The sequence below is a fragment of the Sesamum indicum genome, linkage group LG3, assembly GCF_000512975.1.
Source record: "Sesamum indicum cultivar Zhongzhi No. 13 linkage group LG3, S_indicum_v1.0, whole genome shotgun sequence".
NCBI lineage: Eukaryota > Viridiplantae > Streptophyta > Magnoliopsida > Lamiales > Pedaliaceae > Sesamum > Sesamum indicum.
Window position 1 is genome coordinate 18,053,320 of NC_026147.1, and position 15,944 is coordinate 18,069,263.

The 15,944-nt window shown below is 36.3% G+C and overlaps 1 protein-coding gene across 4 annotated transcripts; it reads right to left on the reverse strand.

Annotated features, from left to right (window-relative positions):
• LOC105158687 (importin beta-like SAD2) lies at positions 202–12,663 on the reverse strand. Of its 4 annotated transcripts, XR_847535.2 has the most exons (24): positions 12,362–12,663; positions 12,016–12,151; positions 11,347–11,434; positions 10,923–11,072; positions 9,041–9,203; positions 8,461–8,645; positions 8,180–8,353; positions 7,539–7,684; positions 7,315–7,438; positions 7,047–7,227; positions 6,552–6,711; positions 6,410–6,451; positions 6,199–6,317; positions 5,899–6,097; positions 4,897–5,028; positions 4,304–4,407; positions 4,048–4,227; positions 2,943–3,082; positions 2,715–2,854; positions 2,408–2,568; positions 1,769–1,895; positions 1,459–1,668; positions 744–805; positions 202–636 (listed from the first exon to the last, which is right to left on the reverse strand). XR_847535.2 is itself a non-coding variant. In XM_011075522.2 (23 exons), the coding sequence occupies exons 1-22, from the start codon at positions 12,449–12,451 to the stop codon at positions 1,502–1,504; spliced, it is 3,108 nt and encodes a 1,035-aa protein (XP_011073824.1). In that variant the 5' UTR covers positions 12,452–12,663; the 3' UTR covers positions 202–636; positions 1,459–1,501. The 4 variants fall into 4 exon arrangements, 3 of the variants coding, with proteins under 3 accessions (XP_011073824.1, XP_011073826.1, XP_011073823.1); XM_011075522.2 differs by lacking the exon at positions 744–805; XM_011075524.2 differs by lacking the exon at positions 202–636 and having other exon boundaries at positions 673–805.

Below are 15,944 nucleotides of genomic sequence, written 5' to 3' on the forward strand. Positions count from 1 at the left end.
ATATGGTAACATCATCCTTTGTAGCCATCAAGACTAGTAAGTCCATCGGTCCACACAATTGCCCATGTACCAATAGATGCAGATGATCTTGCATCTAGTGGGATTATTTCTTATTGGTCAAGAAGAAAACGACTCAATCAGGAAATATTGAATCAAAAACTACTAATACAAATTTGATGCTTTATGGATGGACATTTAAACAAAAACAAACACCTATTGCAGATGCCTTATGTTCAAACACATTAAGATGCTATTCACCGCATCTGAGCAATCATCCAATTATTCTGGACAGACATTCAATAGTTGCTGACAGGTTCATGGACCATAAATCAATCCTCAGAACCTTCCAAGCCTGAAGATGATTTTGCAACACTTGATCAATGACAACTACACTTTATAACAAGCATGACTTCATAGTTTCTGTTTTATCAACAAAATCAACTTCTTGCTGTGCGTGGGCCTAATCCAATGCCAACTCCATCCTTTCAGCAGTGTAACAATGAAAGATACCTACTGTGTTTTTTTAACTGGATTACTGGAAGCTTAGTGCTAGTGCAACTTCCTCAGCAACAAGTCGAATCCTGCTTCCTACTTCCCACCTAGCACTTAATTGATTCCTGCACAGACTTGAGCTCGCTGCATAACAAGAAGTACTTTTAAGGTGCAATCACGAAATTGGATTGTGGTGTTCTGGCATTTAACGGAGCAAAAATAATCATAGTTGTCAGGCACCAGTTACAGACCTACTCATTGGGCCGACAATTACCCGGAACAAGAAAAGAGCAGGTGAAAAGAGTCTTAACAGCTGGAAGAAACACAGGAGGTGGTCATGAATCAAATATTTAAACCCTTCCAACGTGATAACACAGGATAAAAGAATAAACTTAGTTTTACATTCCGCAGAAAACTCAACTATGCACCTCCAGAAAGATCAAAACCTCCCAAAACTAGAGGAACCAAAGTCGGTGAAAATAATGTATGCACAACAACATCCAAAGACGAAAATTTAGGACGCAACCCCTCCAAAAGAAAAATAAATTACAGCGATCAACTACCTATCCAAACGACTAACATGCATCATAACTTGAATGCATTTTACCCTCCACCCTAACCAAACAGATGGGTTCCTAGACAGTATAACTTCTACCTTGACATGAAACTTCCATTCGTATAAAAAAAATGGTACAAACTGCAGGACACCAAGGACCGACATGCTGGCAACTGACATCTTCTGATGTAGAAGAGCCAACTCACCAGATAACTTAATCAAACCCGGACCTGGGAAATCAAGGTTAGGAATCTGATTCCCCAATTCAGATCGCCTATCTTGAGGATTGCGACAAAAGCTGGGACCTGAACAGCCATTTTAGACACATCGATAACCAAAGACCACTGAAATGACGACCCAGACTCCAAGAAATGCAATCACTCTTGGTTTCTTTGAACATTATGACTAACCAAATTTGTGGAACTTGATTAATGAACCCTCAGGCTAGCAAAATCATGAGGCAGCAACAGCTGCTTCTGTGGCCTTGGCCACTTTTTCCTTTTCGATCTCTATTCTTCTCTGTTCAGCATGCTGAGCAACACCATTTGCAAGCGCCTGATAACGAAAATCAAGTGTCTGAGTGAGGTTTTGGAACCTCAATGGATCTGATGCTTGCAGAGCTACAAAACAGAAATTTGGGGATAAGACAACCATGTAAGAATAATCAACACTAATGAAATGCATTTAGGCTATACGGAAATACAAGAGCTAAAGTTTTACCTTTAATAGTGTCAACAAAGAAAACAAAAGGATCAACATCATCTATGGGTGATTGCAATTCTTCATCATCACTGAAATCATCATCCGAGTCTTCATCATCCGATTCAGTGGGACGGAAAGCCCTAGCCTGTATTCCACGTGATTTTATGAGTATAGTCATAAGAGACAAGATGTACAAAGAGAAACCATAAGAATTTAAAAAGCAAACCAAACAAATGCATAATGAGTTGACCTAGATAATATTCCAAAACGGTACTGACCTCCCTATATGATAACCGTGGAACATTCTATTATTTTCATAATCAGGAGCCAGAGAAGGGATAAATTTCAGTGCATGAACAAGCCCTAGTAATATGCATCAATCTTAAACTACAGGCAGAAAATCTAATCCTACTAATATCCAAATTTTAAGTTCTGGAAAAAGATAGTTGATCTCAAATCACTTTTTGCAAAAAGATTTCAAGAAAGTTGCAAATCCATGAATAAACACTGATTCAAGTTTTAATCGATGTTGCTTAATCTGAACAAACTAGAGAGAATATAAGGACCATAAATGCTATGCTATGCTATAATCACCAATCCCCTTATAAATCTTCACAGAATAGCTTCATCCAAATGCCTGAAGAAAATGATACTCACCCGAGCAGCCAATTTTTGAAGTTTATCGCTCTCAGCCTCATCTCCATCCTCATCAACCCCCATATCCTTGTCAGAATTAGCATCATCATCCTCGTCATCAGTTTGGGAATTCCCCATATCATCATCGTCTTCTCCCTCTTCCTCTTCCTCCTTAGCAGCCTCTGTTCAAATTGACAAAGTAAAATGATATATACACAAGGTAAATAAAACGCAAGAAATTGATGAACCACAGAGTTGGTCTGGTATTCATTTTTGCTGAAATATTTGAAAAATAAGGCGCATGTTAAAAGCATATAAAATCAACAACCTGCTAATTGATCCTTATAGGCAACAAGCAAGTCAAGTGTAGACTTGAAAACGCGCTCCAATGCTTCTCCTGGCAACTGATCAGCAGGGAGAGGCAACAATGATGTCAAGCCCAAACAACAGACCTTTTTATCATGCTCCCTGCAAACAGAAGGGCAACTTCCCACATAAGTATATATCCTTTTAGGAGAGGAAATAGCAATACAATAAAGCATCACAAGGAGCATACCTTTTAAAATTAGCACGCGCTCCACTTTTTTTAGTTTGTAGCAACATTTGGAACCAAAGGTTGAAAACTTCTGTGGCAACATTAAGCTTTTGCAGAATGTTGAGTGTCAATGACGCATTATAATACAGAGCATCTGCAACCTGTCAAAAGTCATCGTTGTCTCATTATCCAATGCTTGAACTCAGGCAATATCCATTTGTGGCCTCACACAAGAAAAAGAATTCGCAAAGAAGCGCATGAAAAAATCACACATAGTAATCGCTAAAGTCACTTCCTGCAGACAAATAAGCCTTTATAACCCTGCAAGTACGTATCACTCCTATATCCAAAGTAAGGTAACTCCACCACACAAAAATATAAAGCAAATCCTAAAGATTCTCTTCGTTCATAAACAAGAGCACACAGCATAAAAACACTACACTAGTAGCTAAAGATTGACATAGAACTCTCAAAAGAACAAAGATTTAACCATATAAACCACTGGCAGAAAGACTAATCAGCCAACTTGGAATAGAGTGGCCAAGCAAATGCGCCATGGCCTCAACCAAGAGGCAATGCAGAAATAATACCCAATGACTTCATGTGGAATTTACTCTACCACCCTCTCTAAAGTTAAAGAAGCCCAAGATGACCCAGGTAATATAACCATCCTCACAAAGAAGTGGAAACATATTTCAATAGAAGGAAGATGGAAAGGAACCTAGAACAAATTGAAAAGCTACAAGAAGAGGGAAGGAGAACCTAAAAGCAACCATTACAATGAAAATGTGAAAACAATGGTTTTTACAAACATGTCTAAAGAAGGCAAAACTAACAAAAAAACTGATCGGCAATTTTGAGTTATTATAAATGTATGCTTCCGTCCTTTCACCTTCCAAGCAATCCATTACCATGAAATCATTTGGTTAAGAATAAGAATTTAGTTGCTGAAGTCCGAAGTGATAGACAAATGAAATTGCATGTGAAGATGAAATGCGTTCAAAACAATTTGTCTCTGACACAATGATTTAAGTTCCCCAGCAAAGAGTATCCTCAAAGTTTGAGTACCATCAGAAGACTCCCATTAGCTAGGAATGCACTTCATATAGAAAAATCCATTCCTTACCACTTCAATTAAGAGGCACTTTAAATATGGTTTCTCAGCGCGACGCAGACGCTCCACAGTGATTCTTAAGTAAGGCTCAACCCAGTGATCAACCTGTCCCCTGCAGTTCTGGAATACTACCTGGATGAGCTTAGGTGCAGGCTCAATATCACTATCCTCCAGGTTTTTATCACCCATGACCTGCATGATTAGCACAGTCAGAAGTCATTCATTGGCTCAGTTTCTATTAGAGGCTGAATTTGACAACGAATCTCACTGATGAAATCATGTTCCAGAGGCTTTGCTGGTAATCTGGATCTTTGCATGTGAGAAAATGCGCAGTACTTCTGGATATATAGTTGTCCAATGGCACCAAGATATCTGAAATTTTCCACAAACCACAGAGCATGAGAAAATTTTAAAGAAGCTGATTCAACAAGTAGCCCTCGGCAGGTATATTACAACATGAATCCTTTTACATTTTAAAGATTCGGGCTAGGGGCACATAAAACAAAAACACATCAAGAAACCCCAAAAGTTGGACAACAACATAAATGAGGACCAGAGAACAGGATACAGTACATAAAAGTACCCCGAAAGCTTATTGAATTTCAAGAACCAGACCTTTCTTTCTCCCATAAATGATTTTACAAGAAAAAAAAACCTGAATATGCTCTTAGAAATCTACGTGTAATCATTGTAATTGGAAAGTGAATCAGATTCATCAATCAGAACACAGCCAAAGCTTCAAAAACATTTATATCATATAAACAATTAACATATTAAAGATGCAGAAGAAACAAGAAAAATTTAATACAACAAAGGAAAGGGTATTCCTGCAAAAGTAAAAATCTCCTTAATGATACGTACTAGGGAAAAAATCAATTGCCCAGTCAGCCAAAGCTTCCATCATTAATGGCCAGAGACTCCACATCTCCAGTGATATAGTGGGTGAGAAGAAAGTCATATAAGAGACGATCTCCAGAACTTCCTCAAAGACCTCTGCACAATTACATATTCATAAGAAAACCGAACATAATACTTACTGAAGTTCTCAGATGCTCTTTTGTTCTCTTCTAACAGTAATTTGACAAACTTTACACTATAAGCTTTATTTTCAATCAAACCTATACCCCACCATCCGACACTTTATGGATCAAGTTTACCACCTCCCAATTATCAAGTTCAATAAAATTTCTGGATCAGAGGCCAAAGGTATCTGGTTGTTCAAAAGCTATTAAAATCACAACAGAAGCAACCAAACTGTATACCTGGCAAAGTTGATTGATTATGTGGTAGGTGGGCATACAAAAGGGAAATCAAGCCTTGAAAAGTTCCTTCAATCTTACATCTCACAATCATACATCATTCATGAACTCATTTAACAAATAAAGTAGATATCAAGAAATGGTAATATGATGACGAATTTTTATATAGGAAACCATCTTTCGCAAGACAAACAATCTCATCTGCATTTGTGACATGCAAGATCCACATTTTTACTATCCAAAACAGTGCAAGTGTGATCAGAGCACAAGAATTCAACCTAAGCCTATCATATTGAAGCATTTTCAGGTGTAAACCTTTTGTGTTCATCCCTAGATCCTGTCAGAATCACAGAGAAAAGTAGACAAACTTCTTACTCCATCAAATGTACTTTATGTACGTGCAAGTATCCGTGATACTCATTGAACCAAAACTTCATTTCTTCTAATCAAGTACAACTATCTCCAAATTATGAGACTATTGTTCTAATCCAACAAAGATAGTAGGAAGTATGAATTTCAACAAATAATATTATAAGGAATGTCAAGCTCAAAAACAGCAAGGTAATTTATATATTGACAAAAAAGACAAAAATAGGCTAGCTACCCTGTCCATCTGTAGTCAGCATCCTACACATTATCGGCAGTAAAGTTGGCTCAATGTGTACAAAGAGATGGGGGAGTCTGCTGACTGACTCAAGGATTGTGCTAATGGCACGCAAGCAACCAACAGCAGCCAAGGCTCCAGGATCATCACCTTCCTCATCTGCTTCAGCAGTATTCATGCATTTCCAAAATGCAGCAGCCTGAAAATCAAAAGCACATGATACAAAAGAAATATATATATATAATATATATACACATAATCAACTCAAAATATTCAAATACTTGAGTAGACTAGTCTCACCAAATTCTGGCATAATCCAAGAGCATAAGGAGCCATCTCCTCTCCAAACTTGTCCACTATTGTCTCAAGAGTAAATACAAGATCTTCATTCTCAACTTCATTCATAAGTTTAAAGAACTCTGAGGGTAATTCAGAAGGGCAAAGAATATTCAGTTAGAATGCAGCTGTTCAACAAAGAGAACAAAAGAAAGGATTTTCATAAGATGAATACCATCAAGTAGTTGCGGAAGGATTGGTCGAATTTCACCCAAATCTGTACATCAAATAAATTGCCCGACTGAGCTTTAGGTCTACATATTAAAGTTCTGTAGCAGAGGTATCTCTAGAGCAACATAAAGTGAGGAAAACAGTACCATTGCAGGCTTCCACAAAAGAGCGCAATGCGAAGACAGAATCAACACGAACAGGAAGTTCTAGGTCACGCATCCCAGCAACAACACTGTGTAATGCTCTTCGGAAGTTATTCGGATCAGAGAAATTAATATGTGCATACTGCCCTGCAACCCATGCTGCCTAGATTGGGGATGTTTGAACAAGACAACAAGTGCATAAGCTCACAGCTCAAGAGAGCAGATAACAGAAAAGAAAGTTTGGTCAAAGTAGTTGAGCAGGATGAAAATTCTAAACTAATGTCACCATAACAAAACGAAGTCTCGTGTTCCCTTTAGGAAAGCCAAAAATCTTAACCTGAACTGTACAGTTTCCTGATACCTTTAGGAGTCAGAGAAAACAGTATGTTTTGAGAACTACCTCACCGACATATGGATCATGAGAAGTTAAAATATACATTACTTTACTACAAGTTAAATCAAAAATAAGGTAACACAAAAGAAATCAAGACCCCTTACCTTAGCTCTAAGGTGTCCCACAGGACTGCTGAACTCAGGGAACACATGTTGTACAAGCATGTGCTCTAGCTCAGATTTGTAGGGTTCAGTCTGCTTCAGTTTATCACATAATGCTCCAATTGCAAGAAGAGCACCATCTTTCTGCCTATAGGGCTTGTATTCTGCTGCTGCCTCATCATATCTAGTGTAGAATAAGCGGGTAGATTAACATCGTTCAAATATCAAATTCTTAATTCACATAGAAAATCTAAAATAACATGATGCATACCTCTTAAAAACCTCTACAATAAATAATAAAAACTTTTGGAGGTTATCCTTTCCACGTTTCCTAACCAACTCACTCACGAAATCCATTGCAGCAGTTCTAGGACTATATAAATCCTCAATTATGTCTGCGGAAAAATAAGAAGAAAATCAGATATGATTCCTTTGTTCAAAGATCAAGAAACATAAACTGAAGTAACTGAGATGAAATTGAGATTCTTAACATACCATATCCTTTCCTCACATACTCATGTGGATCTTCATCCCAGAGTCTTTGATCATTGTCACTGAAGCACATCAGCGGGAAGATGATTTCGAAAAGAACAACATCAAGTTTTGGTTGCAGCTGACTGTACATATTACTCTTTGGGATACTGCACAAGGAAGAAGACCAGAAGGAGCATGCGATATCATTAGAAACATCAATTGACATACTCCCTAAAAAATGATGCTAATGGTCTGTATAAAATATATATCTCTAGTTTTTTTATAAAGAGTGCCCTGCAAGAGTCAGGTCCAGAAACTATCAGGAGTGCCATCAGCCATGATACAGCAGTACTCCTGGAAATAGTCTAATGCAGTACTTTGTACTCCCAGAATACGGATACGGCTTAGATATGGGCAATTTACGTATTGGATACTACTAAGTACCCAATAATTGCAAGAACAAGAAAAAAGTTGGATGCAGCATGGGATACGTCCAGGCATTTTATGTTTATCTTTTAATCAGAAAATGATGGCCAGGTTGGCAACAATTGATCCATGGATGTATTCTTCACAATGGATGGGAAGGGGTTAAGAGGCATCAAATGACAAATGTGAGAACTATGTAACACTATCAGGGCAATATAAGATTTTATTACACAAACCTATTGCTGAGGTATTGCAAAATAAGATTGATTACTCTGTCTGGCAAATAGCCACCAGTACGGATCACATTCAACAAATTCAGATGACACTCCAAAATCTTCCCTGCATAATTCTTCTGGAACATTTGGGCAAAAGCTTTGTTATCTGGATTTTGAAGTTTCACATCCCCAAATCTGGTACAAATCAAGGAGAGGAGAGAATGTCATCAATTTAAATCAGGGCTATTCAGCAAATAAGCCCACATTTAAGGAGAGAAATACAGATATAACTAAGAACATACCGAGTATAAAGGCGGTTTAATATGTGGACTGTCCACTTCTTCACTTTCCACCATCCCCATGATTTTCTCAGTTCAGGATCAGCAGGTTGTCCTTCAACCGGAACAGGCCTTTCCAATATATTCAAGAAAAGGATCATCCAGGCATTGAATACATTTGGATCAAACAACTGCTTCGGGACCTCCAGCTGAGAACAGTTGCATACAAATTAGTTGAGGTCAGATGCAGCATACAGTTTTTTTGCTAAGAACTAAATGTGGAAAACTTGATTTCACTTATAGAACAAAATTTAGTATAATCTTTTCATTAAGACATATTACACCATTAGCTAGAACTGTCAGAACCCTCAGTTTTATAAACTAAAAGCATGGTGGTGCCTTGTGCATAAGGTTTTATGGAAAAGAATTTGACAATGACGAGAAGCATGCAAGACTTTCAATTACTCTATCATGCATAAGGGTTTTAATCATAATGATGCCTGTGAAAACTGTCATGCCATGTCGACACACTGGTGCTGTAGCCAACAAATTGAATGAAAAAGCACATATAACAAGCTTGAAAACTGCAGAAATATGAACATACATATATAGATGACCAGAATATTTTGCAAATCAGCTTGATCAAATCTGCTACTTCAATAGAAGGATTAACAATCTGAACAAGCCTGTTAAAGATGTTAAGCAAATGGGGGAAGGTTTCTTCAACAATGTGATGAACTGGTATTCTCTCCTCATCTGATTTAAATCTGCAAATTGTAAAAAATCAGGGGATGAGCACATAAGAAGTGTTATGTACATTAACTAAAGCACTGGCACACATAGAAGTTTCTTTTGGTAGAAACCCACAAGATTCATCACTTATCTCCATTGCCTCTTTTTACAATTACTGTTCCTGTGGTACTTAAAAGACTTTAATAAATATTTGTCTGTCAAAATATGAACTTCCACCACAAGGATCAACAATATCAAGGGTCGCAAGTACATGCTAAAAAAGACTAAACAGGTATCTTCAAGTATTTATGCTCAAACACCAGCTAGCTTGCTTCAGTATTATGTATCTCTTATGAGTTTATCTGTATGTGTTTGATTTGTACGTATTAATGTGTATTTTAAAATACATGCACAGTAACTTCAGTATTATCCTAAAACCAATGATTGTAGAAAGTGACAACAGCTTTTCTTTTCTGTAACTTTAACCTCTCATCCACCAGAGGTGCTTAGAATTGGTTGAAAAGAATATTAGTTTTACAATTGAAGGGACCGCAGCATGGAAGCGTAACAAAAGCAAACAGCTTTTAACTCCAACAAATATTGCATGAAAGAAACATTTTGGTCCTATAAGGAACTGATAATTAGGGAGTTGGAACACGCTTGAAAAACCAGTGCAAGCCTTTCCTTGTGACCAGGACTATAAGCTGAGTGTCAGTAATACTAACATATGTTGATACTTATGGATTGCAAGAAGATTTAATCGCAAAAGCCACCTTAATAAAAGGGGGCAAAGAGAATAATCAAATAGTTTCCCGGTTGATACATGAATGCGTCTGGCTTACACCACGAAGAATGGCGTTATGATTCTGGGCACTTGACTATAAACGTAGCCACAGTTTAACCTTAGAAACAACTTGAATAGTTCTTTAAGGTATAAACATCAAACTTTAGCAAGTGTAAGGAGAAAACAGCATCTTCATATTCACTAAACTCCTTATCTACAAGCATCAAGTGCACAACAGGTATCCCTTTCAAGAAGAACTGCAGTAATTTAAAATTAAAAACTTTTGAACCAGAGGTATATCTCATGCACACATAAGTATGATCCACTATCTACAAAGAATGTCCCTCCTTGATGTTTCTCCAGTATTTGGGAGGCTTCTAATATCCAAACTACAAGGATGCAGGTAAAAACATAATTTCATGTGCATTCTGCATTGTAAACATGCATTGGTTGTTGGGTGTTCAGGCAAAAATCAAGTCTAGATAATTAGTAGGTGAGTTCTACCCCTAGCCAGACTATCGTTCACGTCCACCTAGAGTTCTATTCACGCCCAAGACTTTGCCTAAATATCATCTTATGCATTTAGATGCATACCTATATATTGCAAAACCCCTTCGACGCTGACAGGAGGCATTACTCCTTGACAACCTAAGGTACAAGCACTAGTATGCATGAACAAATATACCAATTATAACAAACAAAGCAGAAGTAGAATAAGAGAAGCAAAGGCCTATGAGAAATTTATAGATCAGAAACAGAAATAAGGTAAAATGGGACTAGGGTCAACAGCAACTAACTCCAACCAAAATCCACAAATGATGAGTCACTGGACTTTGCAGACACGCACATGAAGAAGTAGGAGAAACTCTTAGTTCCCAAGATAATTTACAGTAACCATCAACATTAGTTACGGTTTGAGAAGCAAATAAGAGATAAGTGCTTCAAAAGAAAGCACTTTATATGAACTCACTCATATTTTCTGGAAAGGATCCTGAGGACAAATAAAGCTCCATAAACTTGTTGATCCTGCAAATTGTGTTTCACCCAGTGCAAAAGAGTTGGCCATTGTTCTGGGTAATCGGCATGTATAATTGTTTTCAAGCATTCACCCAGCTGTGCTCTGTTTATAACACCAGAAGACTTCACAAGTTAGTTAACAAAAGGTCATTCCTAACAAGATATTTCAGTTAGTTACGAAACAGCCAAGATATTCACTTGGCTGTTTAAACGCACATGAAGGACATAATCACATTGTAATGTCAAAAAGCATAGATTGAAAGCATGAATTTAGAGAAGCCTGAATGAACAAGCTGATTATACATATATGATAACTCTTTTCTGCATGAGAATTATCATTTGCACATTTAATAAATAAGAGAAAAATGTATTAATACCTCAAAAGTGGGGGAACTTGGGCAATGAAATTGAGAATGTTCTGTCTGACCACTTCCTTGTCATCAGGTAAGATCTTTGATTGCTCGCCTGTTACCAAACGAAATGTGAGGGCAGAAAAAGATCAGGTTCTGCCATTATCTAATTCTGACATCAACAAATAGAATTACAATAACACACTTGCATTAGCTAGTACCAAAAAGAAATATCTTAAAAACTCTGCAGTTACCTTCTAGGACCAAGCTGGCTCCCCAAAGATCACTAAATGCAAAACTATAATCAACACAGTAAAATATCTAGAAAAGAGAGCCTTGCAAATAAATGCACAATCTAATGAACAGGAAGACCTAATTCTTTATGCAAGAATTTTAAATCTTTAGCATATGATTTGTCTTCATGACTGTTAAAGACAGTTCTTGGCTTGTTACTGGAGCCTCTAAGAAGTCGATAGGAACTAAATATCATGAGAAGACCTAAAAATTAAATTTCTGGGCCCAAACACCAAATCACCAATTTATCCAGGAAAACCAGTCATCCAATAAGTCATGTACTCCATTGACCATCTCATACATCCCCAATCATCTAGAACCAAAAATGATACTCCTAACAAACAGGAACGTCTGACTCGCACTTTTAGCCAAGAACGTCCACTGATGCATGAATAAACTTACCAGGGTCATGAGGCGCCCAGTTTTTAGCAATGAAATTCTTGAAAGAAATGCTAGCCACCTGTCTGACGGCCATATCACAATTCCCTTCTACTATGATCTGCAGCAGCCTCACCAAATGCTGAGGCGCATACTGATACTGCAAGAATGCACCAACAAGTAACAAAATCAGTTTCACGTGACTTCACTCCTACCACTCCAGAAACAGGATTACACGATCAATCAAGAACTCTGAGAATTTCAATTCTCATGAAAGATTCATCATATTCCTTGCAACCTACTAACCCAAAAACCAAAAACAAAGAAAGAAAACCATAATTCCAGCGAAAGCAATCCTACATCCTAGTACCTGATTGAGACTATCTTCAGCGGCTTTCCTTTCACTCGGATTGGGACTAAGTGCACCCTGCAAGATAATCGCCAAGCTCTGAAGATCCATCTCGCTTCAACACTCCAATTCTCCTTCTACAAAAAAACACAAAAATCGGATAACCAACGGAAACTAAACCCCAGAAAAAGAAGGAATTCGACGGAACAACTCTTGCTGGTTTCTCTTTCTAGGGTTTAGAGAGACAAAACAGAGGAGGAGACTTGGGAGAGTGGAGAGGAGGAGAGAGATAGAGAGAGAGAGAGACAGCGAAGAATGTATGTGCTTGTTGAAGTATTTAAATGATTAGGGTTTAGTGAGGGTTGTTTAACTAACAGTATATTATATAATAATCCTATAGAAAGTAGGCCGTAATGTCATTGGTCCGGTTCGACTCCATCCCTTGGAGCCGCGACCTATCTCAAACCAATCTTCCCTTGACTACATATATACTACGTAATGTTGTTCCTATTATGGGTTATTTGCATCCACTTCCCCCTATTCTTAATTATTTCTACTTATTTATTTTTATTTTTGGACAAAATGTATAAAATTCTCCTGTGTTTCAAAAAGTATGCAAAAAATACCCTCCTGTTTTTAGAAAAAGCTAATTCTATTTTGTTTTAGTTAGCAAAAAACCACCATTCTGTTAGCAACTATTGAGAAGTGGAGGAGACACGCATTTACTGTGTTTGGAAGTCATTTTCTGCGTTCATATTTAATGATATTTTGGACTAAAATACCCTTCTATGGGTTTATATAACATACAAAGGGCTTTTTGGCCTATTTTATGTGTTCATTTTGTAATTTCTCACTTTAAAAAATAAATTAAATTTTGCCATATTAAATTTAAATTGAAATATTAAATTAAGTTATATTTAAATTCAAATAATTTTATAATTATTAATTATTAAATCTAACTATTATTTTTAATTAATTAAAATATATATTTAATTACAATAATTATTATTAATTAGCCAAAATTTTTAATCATTATAATTATTTAAAATATTCTTAATTAGCTAAAATATATTTTAATTAATATAATTAAAATTAATTAAAAAAATAAAAATAAAAGGAAAAAACCGTGATTTTCGCCCCTTTTTCGATAAGTTTCTGGCGCAATTCGGACTAATTTTTCACGGTCAATGGTACCATTCGAATCCTCTCTTCAAGACGATATTTTCATTCTTTCAATTTGATTTTTCGTTAATCATAAAGAGTGGGCTCAAGACTCACGACTTTCGAACATATTTGTCGTCGATTCGTCTCCGTCCGGTCGAATCTCACTCTCAAACCACCACCATCAAACTCGTCTCTTCAAGACGATTCTAACTAGACTGGCCTCACTCAATTTGGTAAAGAATTTACAGAGATACGGTGATTTTAATAATTTTAGCCGCCGGCGACGAGAATTGGGGGGATGCCGGGGGTGTTGGGGATAGGGTGGGTAGTTAGTTTTTTTTTTAAATATATAATAATAATATATTTTTAAAATTTTAAATTATTTATATATAAAATAAGTTAAATAATTTCTTGAATCTAGACTTTTTATTTTTTTAAAATCTAACGGTTGAGATTAATTAATTAGATCTAACGATCAATATTTGATCAAATCAAATCCAATAGTCATTAATATAAGAAATAATATATAATAAGTAAGGGTATAACTGTCATATTTTTAAAAAAAATTAACACCGTTAGTTGAATGTAATAGAGATGGGACGATTGAGCTGAGTTTTACAAAACAGAGGAGCTTTTAGCCTATTCTTATAACAAGAGGGTTTATTTTGCAAACTTTTTAAAATGCAGGGGTGTTTTATGCATTTTGTCCTTTATTTTTTATAGGGTTTTTAACCAACTTACTGCGCCGTTCCAATCAATCGATCCAACTTAAATCGTACCATAATTAGTGAGCTAGGATTTGGGGTGGGTTGATAGTGGACTATAATTTACGGACACTTCAAAAAATTATTTAGTGCAGTGTTGTATCTAACACGTATTGGACAGGAACACGACTCGAATACAGCATCAGTGTGTTCGAAAATATAAAATTAAAAAAAAAAAAAAAGGAACGAGGAATCTCTAAAAACCCCACTCACCCATGCTTTCCTCACCAAGGAGGAGTCCAACTCTCCCTTAACTTAGAAAAGGTCAAACTCGGATTTTGGGTAATGTTTTAATGGACCAAGATCATTTAAATTGAATTTAATCACGCCAAGATCTAATGATCTCTAATTAAATCTAATTTAATTATAAGTCCATTTAAAATCTTTATACCTTTTAATTCAATTCAAAGAAGCAACCTCACTCCCTTTCATTTTATAAATCTAATGTATAGATACCAAGCCTAATTAAATTACTCCAATTAATTTAAAATGTCAAACCTAAAATTTAATTAATCCAATCAATTAGATTTTGGGTCATCCATCTAATGAATTAGTCTACATAAATAATCCAATCATTTATGCTCTTTAAAAATTAATTTAATTTAATTTAATTAATTCCCTTATTTTGAAATTAATTTCAAATTAAGTTCATCACTTTTCAGTGATTAGTGTGTGACTCTTTAGATTCACCCTCAACTTCACTTGGGCATGTGACTAACACAATTAATTAAATTAAATTTAATTAATTATTTTTAATTATCCCATAGCCAGAAATGTACTTTATCATGTATGGTTGTCTAACAACAGTCCATCGCACTAGAGACTAGATAAATAATGCCTTGAGCATTTAGGCTCTTGAGTTCCATATGGATATCATCTTTCGACCTTAGTTTTAGGGTATAAAATTGGGCCTCGGTTCCTATCCTAGACTAGGTCGTTATGCTTAATACTCAAGACATCGTTATCTCTACTACTCGACATTGAAAATCTATCCCTATTCAATCAATCACTATAGCCACATATTTTAAAAACTATAACGAGTCTTAAAATGCATGGGAGATATCATTATCACATTCTGATAGGGGAAGGATTCTATCTTGGAACCCACCGTCCTCACTGAACATTCTGATTGCACTGGATAAGGCTTATAATGATTATACGATAGACACGGTCATCTCTTGTCAGATTCAAGATACAATCATTATGTACGTGTGATTGCCATGGTTCATCAAGTTTGAAGACTACTCCCGTACTATAGAAGTCGGAAACTCTTATCATACCGACCAAGGCATCAAAGCTTCCATAATGATAGTTCTCACGAGTCAGTGCAACAACCTCGCCAACTGACCCACCAAAATTGCATAAATGACCTACGTCTCCGACCGATGAAACACGGCACTGCAATTTTTAGTGCAAGTCTCTACGGGACTCTCGATGCCCTAACTCGAGGTACTTGATGTGGAATATTTCAGACCCATACCTCAAAGCTGGTTTAATAGCTATCATTCAATGCATAACCCAACTGCATGGATTGTTCCTTTAGTTTGTACACTTTTTTATGACGTTAAGTAAGTTCAATATTTAATATAAGTAAGCTAACAAGATAAATGCCATAAATGAATACTTACTTTTATTCATATAATATTACATTACATCTTTGAAATTGTCAAAATAGA

Excerpts from the sequence above, each read along its gene's own strand:
- LOC105158687 (XM_011075522.2), bottom strand. The coding sequence starts at position 12,451 with ATGGATCTTCAGAGCTTGGCGATTATCTTGCAGGGTGCACTTAGTCCC. Across the intron at positions 12,152-12,361 it reads CTGAAGATAGTCTCAATCAG|TATCAGTATGCGCCTCAGCA; the intron begins GTACTAGGATGT and ends GCATTCTTGCAG. Across the intron at positions 7,439-7,538 it reads GTATGTGAGGAAAGGATATG|ACATAATTGAGGATTTATAT; the intron begins GTATGTTAAGAA and ends ATTTTTCCGCAG.